This window comes from Tachyglossus aculeatus, chromosome 9 (assembly GCF_015852505.1).
Source record: "Tachyglossus aculeatus isolate mTacAcu1 chromosome 9, mTacAcu1.pri, whole genome shotgun sequence".
Lineage (NCBI taxonomy): Eukaryota > Metazoa > Chordata > Mammalia > Monotremata > Tachyglossidae > Tachyglossus > Tachyglossus aculeatus.
This window is the reverse complement of record NC_052074.1, coordinates 44,067,752-44,085,833: the sequence shown is the minus strand read 5'-3', so window position 1 is coordinate 44,085,833 and position 18,082 is coordinate 44,067,752. Positions and strand designations below refer to the sequence as shown.

The 18,082-nt window shown below is 48.3% G+C and overlaps 1 protein-coding gene across 9 annotated transcripts in view; it reads right to left on the bottom strand.

Moving 5' to 3' along the window:
- The window catches only part of FMNL2 (formin like 2), a 224,598-nt gene that overhangs the window by 60,217 nt on the left and 146,299 nt on the right, over positions 1-18,082 (bottom strand). For all 9 annotated transcript variants that reach the window (XM_038750790.1, XM_038750785.1, XM_038750786.1 and 6 more), the window contains exons 4-6: positions 13,649-13,725; positions 6,245-6,328; positions 3,462-3,614 (exon numbers count right to left, since the gene is read on the bottom strand). In XM_038750790.1, coding sequence (XP_038606718.1) covers positions 3,462-3,614; positions 6,245-6,328; positions 13,649-13,725 — 314 coding nt within the window. The remainder of the gene's footprint in view (positions 1-3,461; positions 3,615-6,244; positions 6,329-13,648; positions 13,726-18,082) is intronic.

The following is an 18,082-nucleotide window of genomic DNA, read 5'->3' as shown; positions in this document are numbered from 1 at the left end:
AAAACCCTGGAAGTACTTGGGTTTTCCAGAAATCTACCTTCTGTTCAAGGTCAACTCTTGGTTGAGGAGCCTGGGTGAAGGGCTTAATTCAGTGCTCTGCACACCGTAAATGGCTCAATAAATACCACTAATTGATGAAGCGTTTAGGAAGATGAAAGACAAAGAAGGGAAGTATTCCCTGCCTACAGGGAGCTTACACTTGAGAGAACTGGTAGTGTCTCCAGATGATGGATCTTTCAGGCTGTAAAACTGAGGAGGACAGGCCCCGCCTGCCTGTTTCCCCCATGATTTCAGTGAGCCTCCATCCGGTGGATTCCTCACCGGCAGCAGGAGAACCAAAATCGCTCAACAGACTAACGGGGGAAGCTGCTCTGGGGCCTTTAAACTGAAGACATTTGAGTAGAAAAACCCATCCGCTGTTGGAAGTGAGAGGCAGAGCGTGCTTGAGTCCAGTTGGAGAAGGAACATACTCAGAAACGTACCAGCATGTACCAAAGACCCGAGCACCTGTTTTCTTGGCATCAGCAGGCAAAGGACAGAACTGGAATCAATTAATCGATCAGTCAGGAAAACCTAAGGAGCTTCAACCCCTGGACTGTGTCCCTAGCCAGGATGATCAGGACAGCTGCCATGCTGGCTTTCTAGGGATCCTGGGAGCTGGGAAGGAGTGCCAAGAGAAGCTCAGAATGGCTTACCTCACTGCAAACAGAAAATGTGTGGCTTAGGGGAAAGAGCACAGGGCTGGCTGTCCGAGGACCTGGATTCTAATCCCAACCCTGCCACTTTTCTGCCGCATTACCTACAGCATGTGACAACTTCTCTGTACCTAAATTTCCTCATCTGTAAAATGGGGATTCAATGTCTGTTCTCCCTCTTAGACTGGAGTCCCATACGGGGAAGGGACTGAGTTCAACCTGATTATAGTGATAATAGTAATAATAATAATGGCATTTGTTAATTGCTTACTATGTGCGAAGCACTGTTCTAAGAGCTGGGGGCGGTTACAAGGTGATAAGGTTGTCCCACGTGGGGTTCACAGTCTTAATCCCCATTTTACAGATGAGGTAACTAAGGCCCAGAGAAGTTAAGTGACTTGCCCAAAGTCACACAGCTGACAAGTGGCGGGCCGGGATTAGAACCCATGACCTCTGGCTCCCAAGCCCGTGCTCTTTCCTTTGAGCCACGCTGCTTCTCTGAGATGAAAGATGATTATCTTTCATCTACTCCAGCACATTTTTTTAATGGAATTTGCTAAGTGCTTACAATGTGTGAGACACTGTTTTAAGCACTGGGACAGATGCCAGTTATTTAGGTTGGATACAGTCTCTGCCCCACATGGGGCTCACAGTTAAGTAGGAGGGAGAACAGGTAAATAATCTCCATATTACGGATGAGGAAACTGAGGCAGAGAAGTTAAATAACTTACTGAAGGCCACACGGCAGGCAAGTGGCAGAGCCGGCAACAGAACCCAGGTCCTCTGATCCCCAGGCCCTGGTTCCTTCCACTAGGCCATGGTGCTTCCTCCTACCAGAATCCCACCGATTCTGCCCTCTCCCATGAACAGCAGTTGCCTATCCCTCCTCTGAAACCATCCTCTTCTCCTGCAAACTCACTCCGACTCCTCCTTTTTTCCAATAGCCCAGCAATCTTGACCAGTCCCCCCCTGCCCCCCGACTGGGTGGAGTGGTGAGGGTTTGGAGGAGTCTTGGGATGATAAAGCCTGTGAACCACTTATCTACTGCAGTCACATCCCCTGAATCAGACCCAAGGCTACCTATTATTTACCGAACTCATTCTCAACACATCAAATGTGATCGGGTCACCAGCCCGTTGTTGGGTAGGGATCATCTCTATATGTTGCTGACTTGTACTTCCCAAGCGCTCAGTACAGTGCTCTGCACACAGTAAGCGCTGAATAAATAAATGAATAATCCATATGCACCCCTGGGGCCTAGAGGAAACCGCCGATTCAAATGCCAAATCAACAGTAGGCCCAGATTAACTGGAGCACCTTTCCATCATCTTAAACTTAAAAAAAAAAAAGCCAACAAGAATAAGGGGCAGGTCTGTTATATTTGTGACCTCAAGTAGCCTCCAGTTAACTTGAGAGACTATGAAAGCCATCCATCTGAAGGGATGCAAGGGAAATAGCTGGCAGCTAAACTAGCTCAAGTTCAAAATTCATCAAAGCCGTCAAGTGTTCGACTGACATGTAGCCCTCGGGTGCTGCAGAATCTAATCTTGAAACAGATCAGTTCTTCCATCTCTCCCAGACGTGAGGGCTTCAATCCACGGAGGGGTTAGGACCAAAGGGTGCCTGAGATGACACTGTTCGGAAGAGTCATAGAATCAAGAACGGGGGAACCGCGGGCTCGTCCAGAAACTGATATTCTCAGTGGACAGGAGGAAGCTCGCCAACGCCACTAGGATGGCGGTCTCTAGGGTAGGGTGCATATGGGCAACTGGCCTGAGTCCTACACTTTGGTGGCAGCCCATCCTTCCTTGCCTGGTCCAGGGAATTGGCCAGCATGGGACCAAACCTGCTCCTGGAACCAACAGCTCAGGGGCTCGGTCTGGGGATGGGGAGCGATTTAAAGAATGGAACTACTGCCCCATTCTGTTCTTTAAACTCTCCCTACCTCTGAATAGAACAAGAGGCCTTCCCTGTTGATTTGTCTGTCTGAAGAGGGTGAACTGCTCCCTCTCTCCCCACCCAGCTCCTCTCCGTACTATTCAGTGTGTTCTGTTCCTCACTATGTGGGGATGAAGAAAACAAGGAATGCAGAAAACCCTTTCTTTCCCTGAATGCTCTCCAGCTGTGCAACCAGCCTTGCCCCAAATACCTCCCTGATCTTATTCCGGTCAGGGGGGTGCCTCTCTACACCTCATTGCTGAGCGACTCTCCCCAACCCACCAGGCCCCCCTGCAAGTATTCTGCCTGCCAGGACCATTACACTGGCCCAGTGTGGCAAAGGAATAACAATAATAATTATATTTGTTAAGGACTTACTACGTGCCAGGCACTATACTAAGCTCTGGGGTGGATACGAGCAAATTGAGTTGGACACAGTCTCTGTCCAATGTGGAGCTCTGAGTCTCAATCCCCATTTTACAGATGAGGTAACTGAAGCACGGAGAAGTGAACTGACTTGCCCAGGGCCACACAGCAGACAAGTGGCGGAGCCAGGATAAGAACCCATGACCTTCTGACTCCCAAGCCTGAGCTCTCTCCATTATGCCATCATGCGTCCACTCTCTCCCGCCGGCCCATGGAGGACATTTGATCAGGTTGCCAGGCTCTGCCTTTGAGATTGGCTACAGGTCCAGGGATGGACAAAGGGCCGTGGTTCGGGCAGATCTTTGGGATTCCTGAGGCTAGAGGTGCGATTGCAAAATACAACAGACGGACACTCCCTCTGTTTCCCAGGTGGGGAAGGATTCTTCGGGTTAAGGCTCTTACCGGAGTGTGGAGTGTCTGCCAGAGCGGGAGATGCTGTTTCCGACAGGTGAGGGCAAGTTACTTCCTCTGTGGAGATCTTCGATAGACCGGCTCCATGGCTTAGATTTATCCAATGGGTTTTCCACATTGCTTTCTAAGCTTTCGAAGTCAAAACTGTGAGGAAACAGAAATTCCACTGATGCCTTGCATGTGTGCGCGCACCCCCCCACACACTCTTTCTCTCTCTCTCTCTCTCTCTCCCTCTCTCACTCCTCAAGCACACACTTCTTCCTGCTAAACATTTGCAGCTTCACCAAGTCCTGGCAGAGTAAGAAGAAATGAAGGAAAAAAAAACCCAACATAAAGAGAAATCCACAGCTATTTCCCTGAAGCTGGGAATACAGCATGAGCTTCAAGAACATTCTGTGGCAAATTATGGACCTGAGCTAAAGGAGGAATGAATAACACAGGGATATGATTTCAGAAGACTTAAACAATCTTGAGTTATTTTTGCCACGGTGGAACACAAAACGCAACGATTGTTGATCTGCTGATTAGTAACGCTGCCACAGTGGGGGGTAGGAAATGGAGATCTTACAAGCCCTCTCTATTTTGCTGCAATAAATTAATACTTGGTGTCTGTGCGATGAATTTATTTCAGTCCATCAACATGTGACCGAGACATTTCCTGGCAGAGGAATGCCCGAAACATATGTGAACCATTACCGTAAGAGTTATAAATTTTCTTTGATTCTCCAATCCCCTTCCAATGTGTTGCTGTTTAAAGTAAGGGACGGTCATTTCTCTATCATTTTTTGAGGTTATTTCTTATGTGTCCCATTTTAGAGGAGAACAACTTGCCAGCACTTGTACAATTTTAGGAACAAAGTCTTTAAACAGGCATGTCTTTGTGTGCCTCGTGCATGCTCTCTAGCGTCAGCCACTTATCGTGGAAGACAAACGCGTCATTTTCTTTCATTCATGTCTTCTTCCCCATCTGTGCTTTGGGATTCAAGATGGTGGAGAGGAGGGCTAAATACAATGGGATGAACTACACGCATCAAAAGCCTGGAAAGGAGAAATGCTGGGGGGTCAAATGGACCCCGCTTCAGAACCGTGGCTCTTTGGGAGTGGGGAGCTGCTAATGCTGTTGAGTTTCCAAGACTGTCCAGCCAAAGTGTCATTTGGGTGGGAAGGCAAATGGAATTTAAACCGGAGAAGAAACCCCCTTCCCAAAGGTTGGGCAGTAGGAAAGAACATAGGGGGTCTAAATAAAACTTAAATGCCCCGTCTACCTGTAGGTCATTCTGAAAAACACTGGAAGGACCTCCATACAGCCCCGGCATTCTGGGCCCAATGCACACAGTGTGGGTGAAGAGTTCAAAAGTGATAAGATTTTAACTGTGACATCTGATATGTGGGTGAGGGAGAGAGGCAAGGGTGGCCGATGAAAGCAACAAACCCTCTGGAAATGAAGGTGGTAGAACCGGGCCCATAACTCACGGGGTGATTTCTCAAGAGGACAGCAACCAGTTCACTCTGTTTCTACAGGTCGGGCCCATATGATTTGTGAGGAAAATCCAAGCGGAGAACTCCCTGAGCACATTTTGGGGCTTTGGTGTCTTCATCTGTAAGATGGGGATAATCATAGTTTCTTGCTAACTACCACCCAGGGACAGTGGAAGGATTAATGAGATAGTGACTTCTAAACTTCTAGAACTGTGAGAGCAAAGGCTCTGTATATAGTTGCTTTTAGAAGAGACGCTAGAAAAAAAAATTTGCTGGAGCAGAAGGTCTCACCAGGAAGATCAAATTCAAGTGGCTTTACTGCCAAACGTGAACAGGTAAACGTGCATATGCATGCTTGTGCATGTAAGCACTGGAGGGCCCCACAACCATCCCCGGCCACCATTCGCAGTCGGATCCATGACTTCCCGCAGGACTGGTCTGAAATGCAAAGCTGCCCGTCCTGATTGCAAATATTGGTCCGGAGTAGCAGTGCAGACCTAAGAGCAGGTAAGCTCTTTCTACGAGGAGAGTGTGGAAACGACCTCAGTCATATAAACGTTACTACCACTCAGAAATGGAGCCAAAGGACAGAGTCAAAAGTATTCTACAGTGCTGATGGGCCGACGCCAAAAAACTGATTAATACTGAGGGGTCAAGTGTTTAACAAGAAGTAATCCTATGGGGCCATTTTGCTCATCTCTTTTGCCACGACCTTAGATTGGGGGTGGGTAGGCGATACACAGAGGAGGCTGGACCCGGCTGCTAACTGATCCAGCGCTTAGTACAGTGCCCGGCACATAGTAAGCACTTAAATACCACAATTATTATTATCTGCAGAAACTGCTGCACTTCCTTTGGCCCATGGTGACTACTTCTTGCCGCAGATACATGTAGCCATGGCTTGCTGCTCTGGGCTCTGCTGTTGTGGCCGTCGCAACTGCATCCACTGGACGGTTGAAGCTGGGCAGAACCCTTCCAAGTAGAAGCGGCTCCATTTTCGACTCATAAAAAATCTACTTGGGCAGTCAGATGGGAAGGAATATGGGTGTGGGGGCCCCCCCGCCGAAATTGATAAGGGGCCCTCCAGCCAAAATAATTATCCCCCCAAACCCCGACTGACGAACAGCTCTAACTCCCACTGTGCGATTTGTTTCGCCACAATGGTGTAAACTTCCCAAAGTCCTGCCACACCAGTTTCTGTTTTCTCCTCCTGCTCTGCGGACAGATGTGTGCCACTAACTTTCCCGTTCGGTCACCCCACAGACCCCCGGTGCATATACACAGGTTTGACTTACGTTACTGCGTACTGTGCGAATGACAAATATTCCACCAGAACATCGAGTCCTTTGTTTTCTTCGTTCAAAAACTCCCGGACCCACCTGTCAGGGGGAAAACGATTAATGGATCAGTTCAGTTTTCTACCATTTGGTTGAAGAGAAGGAGACGGGGGAAATGAGTTCTGAGACGCATCCTCCGGAAAAAAGGAAATATGGGAACCTTCCTCCTTTCACAGGCTTCATGTGGAAACTTAGTCTCCCACTGCATTAGCCACGGAAAGACAGGATGTCCGATTTGTACCTAAGCTTGGGCGGCCTCTGGAAACACGCAGGGAACTTTCCCCGAAAAGAAACCAGTGGTACGTCTTCCCACCACAATTGCTCATCTAGGTCCTATTGGGAGGGGCCGGGATTGTCCAGGGGACTCAAGAAAGCTGGCGTCACGTCGACTCCGCCACCAAAGTCTGGGCTCAAATCCAAATCCACACATCTCCTCTCTGGCAGGGCGAGCTGTGGTAACCACCGAGTTACCCGATGCCAGACCTGCGCTTACGGGCTTCTTGAAATTCAATAGCCGTCATGTTCTGGCTTAATTTTGTTCCAAGAACACAAAGACCTTCGAGAAGACACCAGGCACGTACAAACATGGAGGCCGGGAAAGCTCATCTCCCATTTTAAGGCTGAACCAACAGACACCTGGTAGGCCCTGCTGGCACCGGCCCGGCCTCCTCACAGGCTTGAACCCTGGGGAGGAATCGCAAGGCCCGGGTGCCCCTCTCCTGCCATGGACTCATGACCTGATCCTGGATGACAAATGGACTTTCCCAACCCCTTCAAAACGCTCCTCAGGCCAAGGGGCTGGCCGCTGTTGGAACTCAGAACCTATGGAAGGAGGACTTCCACTGCAAGATGTCCGCCTTTCACAGCCAGCCTTCTGCCAAAGGGATTCTGGTCCTGAGCACAACCGGCGCTAGTGGGGTCCTCACTAGGCTCCGTCATAAGCCCAGCCTGCACCCTCCGCTCCTCTGCCACCTCTAAGCTCCTCACTGTACCTCGTTCCCGCCTGTCCCGCCGTCAACCCCCAGCCCACGTCCTCCCCCTGGCCCGGAATGCCCTCCCTCCATACATCCGCCAAGCTAGCTCTTCCTCCCTTCAAAGCCCTACTGAGAGCTCACCTCCTCCAAGAAGCCTTCCCAGACTGAGCCCCCTTTTTCCTCTCCTCCTCCCCATCCCCCCGCCCTACCTCCTTCCCCTCCCCACAGCACCTGTATATGTTTGTACAGATTTATTACTCTATTTATTTTACTTGTACATATTTACTATTCTATTTATTTTGTTAATGATGCGCATCTGGCTTTATTTCTATTTATTCTGATGACTTGACACCTGCCCATATGTTTAGTTTTGTTGTCTGTCTCCCCGTTCTAGACTGTGAGCCCATTGTTGGGTAGGGACTGTCTCTATATGTTGCCAACTTGTACTTCCCAAGCGCTTGGTATAGTGCTCTGTACACAGTAAGCGCTCAATAAATACGATTCAATGAATGAATGAATGAAAGAACATATGTAGAATGTGTGCCGTTTCATTCCGGGTCACACCCACTGTCCATCCTGCCCAGGATTCTGCCTCCCTCGGGGACAATGGGACGTTGGTAGGAACCTTGTGATGGCTGCCCTCCTGGATCACCAGTCTTATGGTTAAGAAAGGACCACCCAGCATCCGTCATCACTTTTTGCTCTAGTCACCCATCTTGAATAGCTTCTTCAGAAAACAATGCAAACCCCTCTTGATCCTATGGCTAGCTCAGCTTTCACACGTGTCACAAATTCACTCAGTTATGGAAGACCTGGGTGGTTGTACCTCTAAGGAATCCAGGCTGGATTACAGGGTGGGGAACTTCTGGTATTCCTCTATTTTTTTCCATTGAAGACCGGGATGGGGCCTTCCACCTCCTAAGCACTTAGAATAGTGCTGCTTGGGAGAGTGGAGAGAGCACGGGTTTGGGAGTCAGAGGAACTGGGTTCTAATCCCAGCTCCGCCACTTGTCAGCTGTGTGACCCTGGGCAAGTCACTTAACTTTTCTATGCCTCAGTTCCCTCATCTGTAAAATGTGGATTAAGACGGTGAGCACCACGTAGGATAGGGACTGTGTCCAACCTAATTTGCTTGTATCCACCCAGTGCTTAGTACAGTGCCTGGCACATAGTAAGAGTTTAAAAAATATCACAATTATTATTATTATTATGATTACTACTGAGGATGGTTCCAGGCAAAGTCACTTCAAAAAAACTACACTCATCTCGATATAATCCATATCACTGCTGACCCCTTGCCCATGTCCTCCCTCTGACCTGGAAATCCCTGCTCCTCCATGCCTGACAGACCACCAAGTGTCCCACCTTCAAAGCCTTATTAAAGTCACATCTCCTTCAAGAGGCCTTCCTGGATTAAACCCTCCTTCCCCCTATTTCCTCTCCCTCTTGTGTTGCCTAAGCATATGAAGCTGTATCTTTTAAGCCCTTGATATTCACTCCATTCTCAGCCTCATAACATTTATGTACAGAGCCGTAATTTATTTTTTATCAATGTCTATCAACTCCTCTGGACTGTAAGCTCCCTGTGGGTACGGAACGTGTCTACTAACTCTGTTCTACTATACTCTCTTTTATAGAGAAGCAGAGTGGTTCAGTGGAAAGAGCACAGGCTTTGGAGTCAGTTCACGGGTTCAAATCCTAGCTCCACCAATTGTCAGCTGTGTGACTTTGGGCAAGTCACTTAACTTCTCTGTGCCTCAGTTACCTCACCTGTAAAATGGAGATTAAGACTGTGAGCCCCCCATGGGACAACCTGATCACTTTGTAACTTCCCCAGCACCCAGAACAGTGTTTTGCACATATTAAGTGCTTAATACCATTATTATTATTATTATTATTATTATTATTATTATTATTATTATTATTATTCAGGGGAGCTCTACTCTATGTGAGGACACCTCAACGCCCATTGACAGATTGAAAATGCTGTCATATTCAAAGAGTTCAAAAGATTCAAAAAAAGTCAACATTTTAAAAAAACTGCCTTGCAGGGTGGAGACAATGCCCCTTATTATTTCAAAAAGCTTTTCTGCTGTGGTTTTTTTGGGTTTGGGTTTTGTGGGCGGTTTTTTCATCTCTGCCTTTCCACTTTTCAGCTCCATGGGTCTCTGACTCAAAGAACCCACTAGTCTTATGTTAAAAAACATTTCCATCTGCACATCACGTGCTGGAAATGGGTCTTCATGCCCTAGCGCGGGGTTGCCGACCTCGAGCCTTGTTTCAAACTAAAACCCACCCCCTCCTGCTCTCCCATACAACCAATACCCAGATTAGCAGCAGCAACTTCATTCCGGGCGGGAGACCCCAGGACCCTAGGGGATTCAGCCTAGCCAGGGCCACAGTTGGGGGGAAGATGGGAGGCAGTGTGAGCATGACAGGGAGGCTGCGCTTGGGGGGGGAGGGAAAGAGGGGTCCCGTTTCCAGACCAGGACTGAATTAGCGGTTGGAAAAAAAATATCTTGGCTCAGGAGTGTTCATTTGCATTCTATTTGCATGCATTTACATGCAGTCCCAAGGCCAAGAATAGAATCGGAATAGATTCCTCTGTTCCACCTTGTAAAATTGAATCCCTCCCTCCCTCTCTCTTTTCCTCCCTCCCTCCAACTCTCTCTCTTTCCTGCCCCAGCCCCAAGGAGGCGGGAGTAAAGCAGGTGGATTGAGGCTGACCAGGCCACCCCTCCTGGGCTCTGGCCCTCCCCAGTGCCAACTTTGCCCCGATGCCAAGCAGGCAGGCTCCTCGCTGCTCTTGCCTCCTCCAAGTGGCCCCATATACCGAGGGCCATCTTCTCTTAGCGGCACATGGAAATCGGGCCCCCAAAGGGTTGCCAGACTGCCGCTAAAAATGGCAGGCGAGCCGGCAACCCCTTGGTCCTACCCCACTCTCCACTGCCCTGTCGGAAATGTGTGCCGGGGCAGAGAGCAGTGTGGTCAGCAGATAGAGTATGGGCCTCAGAGTCAGAAGGACCTGGGTTCCAATCCCAGCTTTGTCACTAGTGTGGCTTTGGACAAGTCACTTCACTTCTCTGGGCCTCAGTTACCACACCTGTAAAATGGGGATTAAGACTGTGAGCCTCAAGTGGGACACGGACCTTGTCCGACCTGATTAGCGTTTATCTACCCCAGTGCTTAGTACAGTGCCTGGAACATAGTACGTAGTCAACAAATATCAGAAAAATAAAAAGCAGGGAAAGGAATAGAAAAGGAATCAAGAAATGGCCATTGGGCCCACCCTTCCCTGTTTGGATGACCATACCCTCTACCCTTGGCCTTCATGCTCCCTTACCAAACCATCTCCTCCCAGAGGCCCTTGTTGCTTCCTTATCCCTCTTGCCTTTTCATCCTCCTTGCCTTTCTCCTCCTGTCTGTGTCCATCCCCCCACATTAGACTGCAAACTCTTGGAGGGCAAGGACCATCTTTTACTGCTACAGCATGCTCCCAAAGGCCCAGTACAATGTTCTGCAGAGAGTACATGCTCAATAACTATGACTGATTAATTGACTGAATGATGGAGACAGTCCCCAATTAACCCCCATCTCCCTGATCAGATCATTCCATCAGTCACTCTCAACACTTGTGTATATCCACTATTTAATTCCACTTTATTTCTGTATAATAATGATGGCATTTTTTTAAGCGATTACTCTCTAAATACCTAAGACTCATAAGGGACTGGGACTGTGTTCCGTCTAATTGCCTTATATCGATGCCAGCACTTAGAGTGCTTGGCACAGAGTAAACACTTAAGAGATATCACAGTTATTATTATTATGTGCCAGGCACTGTGCTAAGCCCTGGAGTAGATAGATACAAGAGAAGCAGATTGGATACAGTCTCCGTCCCACCTGCAGCTCAAGGTCTAACAAGGAGAACAAGTTTTTTATTTCCATTTTGCAGACGAAGAAATGGAGGCACAGAGAAGTTAAGTAACTGCCCAAAGGTCACACAGCAGGGAAGTGATAAAAGTCAGGAGGTAGAACCAAGGTCTCCTGACTATCAATCTTGTGTTCTTTCCACTAAGGCTTGCTGCCCCTCTACATTCATTTTTTGCTTCCTTTTTCACATTCTTCCTCTTTTCTTTTGTATGCAGACTATCTGTCTCCGGCAATAGACTGAAAGCTCCTCAAAGGCAGGGACCAGGTCTTCCATTTTCAATGAATGCTCCCAGGCATTCAATACAGTGCTGTGCTCACAGCAGGAGCTCAATAAATACCATGACATGCACAGACAGAATACACAGATACTTTGGTAATTTTGGATTATGTGCAAATAAGCATGCAAATCTGGGTTTCCCTACTAAATTATTTCCATTTCCACCTTCCGCACACATTTAGATGCAGATTTCAATTCACCAAAAGGCCTCAAATTGGGTAATTATACATCGTGAAAAAAGGAAGGGGAATGCTCTCTCACTCTGACAGCAGGTATAATTTACTCAGAACCCTCCCCCCAGGTACTCCCCTTCTGGGCAGTTTTCCAACATCATAAATGTGGATTTGGGCACGCCCCAGCCTGGCCTGCCAGGGCCAGGGATTGTTCACTGATGGGAGGCAGGGCAGAGTTGAGAGGGTCGGCACAGATATTTCGACGCCAGTGGCTGTTACCCAGCACATCCAGATCTGCACCAATGTATCTTGGAAAAAAACTACCCTCCTACTGTTGACATCCAAAAACTGTCTCGTCGTCATGATCTAAAAGTTCTCTGGGGTCGTGAATAACCAGCAGCCGCGCGATAGCGGAAGGTCGGATGTTGGCGGGGCGAGGGTTGGCCCAAACCAAAGCTAGTTTGGATGACTCGCCCCCGAACATCACTTGGCTTGGGCCTTGATATCTAACGAAGGGGTTTCACATACACAAAAGCAAGCGGCATTCCGGACCCTGGGGGTGTCTGGCTCTTCCCAGTAGAAGCCCAAGGTGGCTTATATATGTGTGAGGGATCAGGAGGGATGGACCACGAGAAGGGAAGAGGAGGGCCCTGGCCCTTCCATCTCAGCCTGCGCCCAACTCGCTTTTCAATGGGTCAGGATTTGGCCTAATCCATGCTCAATCCTGCCGACACCAACTACGGGCATTATCCAGTGAGAGTGAAGGTAAGATGCCCAAGAGGCAGGTTCCCATCTAGGGTCAGGTACCCTGCCATTCTCAAAAGCTGGGGAGGAGGTAGAGTCAATGTGGTAAACAATGTGGGCATGTAGTGGGGTGGGGAGTGGCTAGCAAGGAGCAGCAGTGGCAAGAGCAGAGGAGAAGGTGCCAAGCAGGTTGGCCCAAGGCTGGGAGTCGGAAGCCCCGAGTTTTAATCCAGGTTCCACCTCTTGCCTGCTGTGGGACTTTGGGCAAATCCTTTAACTTTTCTGTGCCTCAGTTGCCTTATCTGTAAAACGGGGATCAAATCAATCAATGGTATAATAAATAAATAACGAATAAAAGAACAAATTCTTCCACTCTCTGAGACTGTGAGCTCCTTGTGGGACAGGGAGCGGATCCATCCTGATTATCTTGTATCTACCCCAGCGCTTAGTACAGTGGCTAGCACATAGTAAGTGCTTAATAAATACCATAATAATAAAATAAAAAATAATGGCCAAGTGATATTGAGTCTCCTGGGGTAATTTCTAGAGTAGATTCAAACTCCCCCAGTCAATGCCACAACACCCTCCCCTCCTTCCGCCCTGGGAACCATCCATTCGTGGCTCAGTAGAAAGAGCGCAGGCTTGGGAGTCAGAGATCAAGGGTTCGAATCCTGGCTCCGCCACTTGTCAGCTGTGTGACCTTGGGCAAGCCACTTAACTTACCTGTGCCCCAATTACCTCATCTGTAAAATGGAGATGAAGACTGTGAGCCCTGCGTGGGACAACTTGATCACCTTGTATCCCCCCGAGTGCTGAGAATAGCGCTTTGCACATACTAAGAGCTTAAGAAATGCTATTATTATTATTATTATTATTGTTGTTGTTATTATCAGGTTGGATTCAGTCCCTTCCCCAAATGGGACTCCAGTCTAAGAGGGAGAACAGACTTTGAATCCCCATTTTACAGATGAGAATCTCCAGATCTCCTCCTCCCTACCCACTTGACATCCGAAATGATGGTCTCACTTTGGTATTTGATGGTCAATTTCATCTCCTTTCAGTGATGTCTCTAAACGCCTTCTGACATTCTGTGGGAATCCCAGCTGCGGTCTCCCCTTCCCCCTCCAGCAACCTGTCTACCCCCTCTGTTGTGTATTGCACTCTCCCAAGCACTCAGTACAGTGCTCTGCACAGAGTAAGCGCTCAATAAATACCACCGATCGAGTCCCCAGAGATCAGAGTTCAGGAGACCGACACTCACCCAATGTGATTTGTCCTTAAGGAAATTTCCAGTTCTCGCAGCACTTGTGTCGATTCTTGGACGCGTCTTCTGAATTTCTTCAATTCAAGGAGAGGTGGAGGGGGGAGAAAAACACAAAACACAAAGCCTTCAGAAGCAAATTTAGATTGACAGCAAAAATTACAGGCTAATTACTGCAGACTTGATGAAACATGAAAACTGTTCCTGCTTTTCAAGAGGGCTTTCTCACGTTTCACTTTGGGTGAAGAAATTAATTAAAAAATAATAATTCACTGAGTAAGTATACTGGGTGTTTTCCTCGCTTTGGGATGCTTATACAGCTTAGTGCATGTGCTTGTGTGTAGGTGAGTGTGTAATGGGTTAGGTCTCTGGAAACACAAAGTCTGGCAAAAAATTTTATTGCTGGTAATAGTGGTATTTGTTAAGTGTTTACCTTGTGCCAAGCACTTAACTAAACACTGAGGTAGATACTTGACAAACAGGGCAGCCACAGTCCCTGTCCAACATGGGGCTCACAGTCAAAAGGGGAGGGAGACCAGGTATTTCTTTCTCCCTCTGACAATTATTCCAACACAAAGCAGCATGACCTAGTGGAAAGAGGACCTGGGTTCTAATCCTGACTCTGCCTGCTGTGTGACCTTGTTCAAGTCACTTAACTTCCCTGTGCTTCAGTTCCCTCATCTGCAAAATGGGGGGTTCCAGACCTGTTCGCCTTCCTACTTAGACCGTCAGCCTGATGTTCTTGTGTCTACCCCGGTGCTTAGTACCATGCTTGACGCAGAGTAAGCACTTAAATACCACAGTTAACATTATAATTATTATTTTTATTATCTCTCCTTGTTCTCTAGAGAGCACTATCCTGCAAGGGTAGAGACCTGGGTAGGGAGAAAGTGTGGCCCAGTGGAAAGACTCCAGGAGTCCGGAGACATGGGTTCAAGTCCCAGCTCTACCACCAACCAACCTTCTCTTCCAACTTTTGATAACACACTTAACCTCTCTGGGCTTCATTTTCCTCGCCTGGAAAACAGGGAGAAGAGACCACTCACTATGGGCAGGCAACATGTCTACCAATTCTGTTACATTCTACTCTCCCAAGTGCTTAGTACAGAGCTCTGCACACAGTAAGCACTCAATAAATACCACTGATCGATCGATCTCTCACCCTCTTACTTACATTGCGAGCTCCATGATGGACAGGGATTGTGTGCAATCTGATCGTCTTGTAACTACCCCAGTGTTCAGCACAGCGCTCTGTTACATAGTAAGCACTTAAATACCATGATTCTTATAATAATTGTACCACCACACCCTGTTTTGTTTCATAAAAGGGAAAGTCCCCGAAACAAATCTTGAAGAGAAAAGGTGGGCACTGGAATGTAGTGGGATAAAAGGGAAGAAGTTCAGCTGTCCTTGGGCAATGAGACTCCACCGTCCTGTGGTTTGTGGCATTTCTGGGTGCCAGACACGGACTCGCCCCTCAAAGGGCAGACAAGTGCGTGGTGGAGAAGGAAGTTGGCTTGGCAAACTCAAGTCCCTGAGACAGCTAATTCGGTTTCTTCCTTCTCTGGCCCGAGGGACTTTCGTTTTAAGCCATCAAGATAAATTAAGGAAGAAAGCCTAAATATATCACATGCTTTGAAAACTGTCTTTTTTTTTTAAAGCAAGTAGCATGGACTTGTGGAAAGAACCCAAGCCTGGGAGCCAGAAAAGCTGAATTCTAATCTCAGCTCCACCATTTACCTGCTGTGTGACCTCAGGCAAGTCACTTAATTTCTCTGTGCCTCAGTTCCCTCATCTGCAAAACGGGGATCCAAAACCTACTGTCCCCACATGAGACCTGATGATCTTTTATCTACCCCAGCGCTTAGTACAGTGCTTGGCACACAGAAAGCCCTTAACAAATACCACAATTATTATTACTACTATTATTATGAGAAAATTTCCCCTTCGATCTGAAGAAAATATTAAGGCAGAAAATATCCAGCGACTCCAGAGAGTTAAAAGAAGGAATCTCAGCCTAGACGGTCTGGCGGGGATTTCCAGTCTCGGTTTGAAATCTTTTCCTCGTTGGCTTTTTTAACCACACAGCTGAGGATCTTAAACTCATTTTAACTGCAAACCATGCCTTGTTCCAAACAAAATCTCCTTCTTCCCTGCCTTTCCACATCACAATTGGGTTGTGTGGAGCTGGGAGCACTTGGGCCTGCCAGGAATCTTACTGGAAGCAGGGAAGGCTGATGCAGTGTGTCTATGTTACGGAGGCTTTTTTTTTTTTTTGTGCCTTGAGCTAATGAACAGAGCCAGGGGAAACAGAGGGTACAGATTCAGGGCGTCCGGGGAGGTGAAGGCAGGAACGGGGCCAGCTCCAACAAACGGCCTTTGTCTTGGCCCTCTCAGGGTCTTTTGTTTTATTATTATTTGTCTGGGAGGAAAAGGCATTCTGAGAAGGTTTTTCTGCACTCTGGGCAGGAAACAAAGATCCAGAGGAGCACGGTGGGATGGGGCTGGGAGGCAGGAGGTCAAATGGGTGCCAGCCCCCGACAGTTGGACACCAGGGGCCTAAGATGAACCGCGGCGATTGTGCATTTAGAACGTGCCAGGATAAGCCTTCGTTTTGGTAGGATTTTGAGAAGGGTGAATTGAATCACTCTGAGAGGGGGTGGTCGCTCTTTCCGGAAGGCCGACGTGCTGCCGCCTCAGTCCCTTGTGGGCGACGAGGCTCTGAGGGCCCCACGCGCCATTCAGATTACTGACATGAAACCCTCTAAGATAGGGGTGATAAGAGAAGCAGCTACAGAGAAGTAGCTTGGCCTAGTGGACAGAGCATAGGCCTGGGGGTCAGAAGGACCTGGGTTCTCATCCTGGCTCTGCCACTTGTCTGTTGTGTGACCTTGGGCAAGTCATGTCACTCCTCTGGGCCTCGATTCCCTCACCTTCAAAATGGGGATTAAGGCTGGGAGCCCTATGTGGGACAGGGACTACATCCACCCCAATTATCTTATACCTATCCCAGTGCTTAAAAAAGTGCCAAGCACACAGTAAGCACTTAACAAATACCACAAGTTTTGTTATTTTTATTATTATTTAAAAATGATCAGTGACATTTATAGAACGCCTACTGTATGTGGAGCGCTAAGTGCTTACTTTGTGCCCAGCCCGGCGCTAAGATAATCAGACTGGACACAGACCCTGCCTCAGACGGCCTCACAGTCTAAGGGGGAAAGGTGACAGGTATTTGAACCCATTTTACCGATGAGAAAACTGAGGCACGGAAAATTTCAGCGGCTTGCCTCAGGTCACAAAGCTGGCAAGTGGCGGAGCCGTGATCTGAGCCTGGGTCTTCTTGACTCCCAATCCGGTGCTCTTCCCACTAGGCCATGCCGCCTCTCAAAGAAGAACATAAATTTAGCAGAGCATTGCTAGACTGGAAAGTCTTCTTGGAACACAAGGCCCCTCGGACACTAACTTTTTTCATTTGTCCATTGGGTAGTATTTACTGAACACCTAATGTGGGAGAAGTCCCCTGCTAAGTGTTGGAACAAGTAAATAGATGAGAATTAGATACAGTCCCTGGCTTCTTGGTGACAATTTTGGGGGAATTTCTTCTGGAAATTCCCTCTGAAGGTTTGAGACCTGTGTCTGGTCTCAGCCCCACAGGGGCACTGGGTCAGGGAGGAGAGAAGGTGAGGGCTTCCTTGCCCCCTGGCACTGGGCAGGGATCAGCCCCCCGAGGCCCCATGTAAGCCTTGAGTCTCTTGTGTCCAGGGAGGAGTTGCACGAAGGCACACTCTGGTGCTGAACAGCTGAGTCCCGTGGCCGCTTATAACTGAACCAAGGCCCGGAAGGACGGTGCCAGGCTACACATTCTACTCCAAGCTCCAGCTCAAACCAATTGTGTGGCAGCACAAAGCCAGGCCTGTTAGGGAAGAAAGAGAACCGGAGTGACTCTTCTCTTCTTACCTTCTTGGGGAAACGGAGCTGCTTAAAGGCAGCGACCCAGGATATGAGCGCACAGCTGGGACAAAACCTAAATCATTTTCTGAGGTCCTTGAAAGCACACCAGGATCTGAAATACCACCACTCCTTCCTCCAGGCGTGTCTTTCCCGTGACCTGCCTCGCCTCCGGGTCATGCTCTCTCTGTTCCCTCAACAGGAAAAGGCAACAATCCTATAACCTCTGTCCACTTTTCATCCAGTCATACTTCTGCCCTGCAGCTCACTGTGGGCAGGGAATGTGTCTGTTTATTGTTATACGGTATTCTGCCAAGCACTTAGCTCAGTGCTCTGCGCACAGTAAGCGCTCAATAAATACGACTGACTGAATGAAAGACCCATTCAACCCTTCCTCTTGCTTTCGTGTCGCCCTTTTGACCCGAGTTGTTTTTCTTCGGAGGCCCTGGCAGAGGTTCTGTACGGAAGGAAGGAAAGACTCTT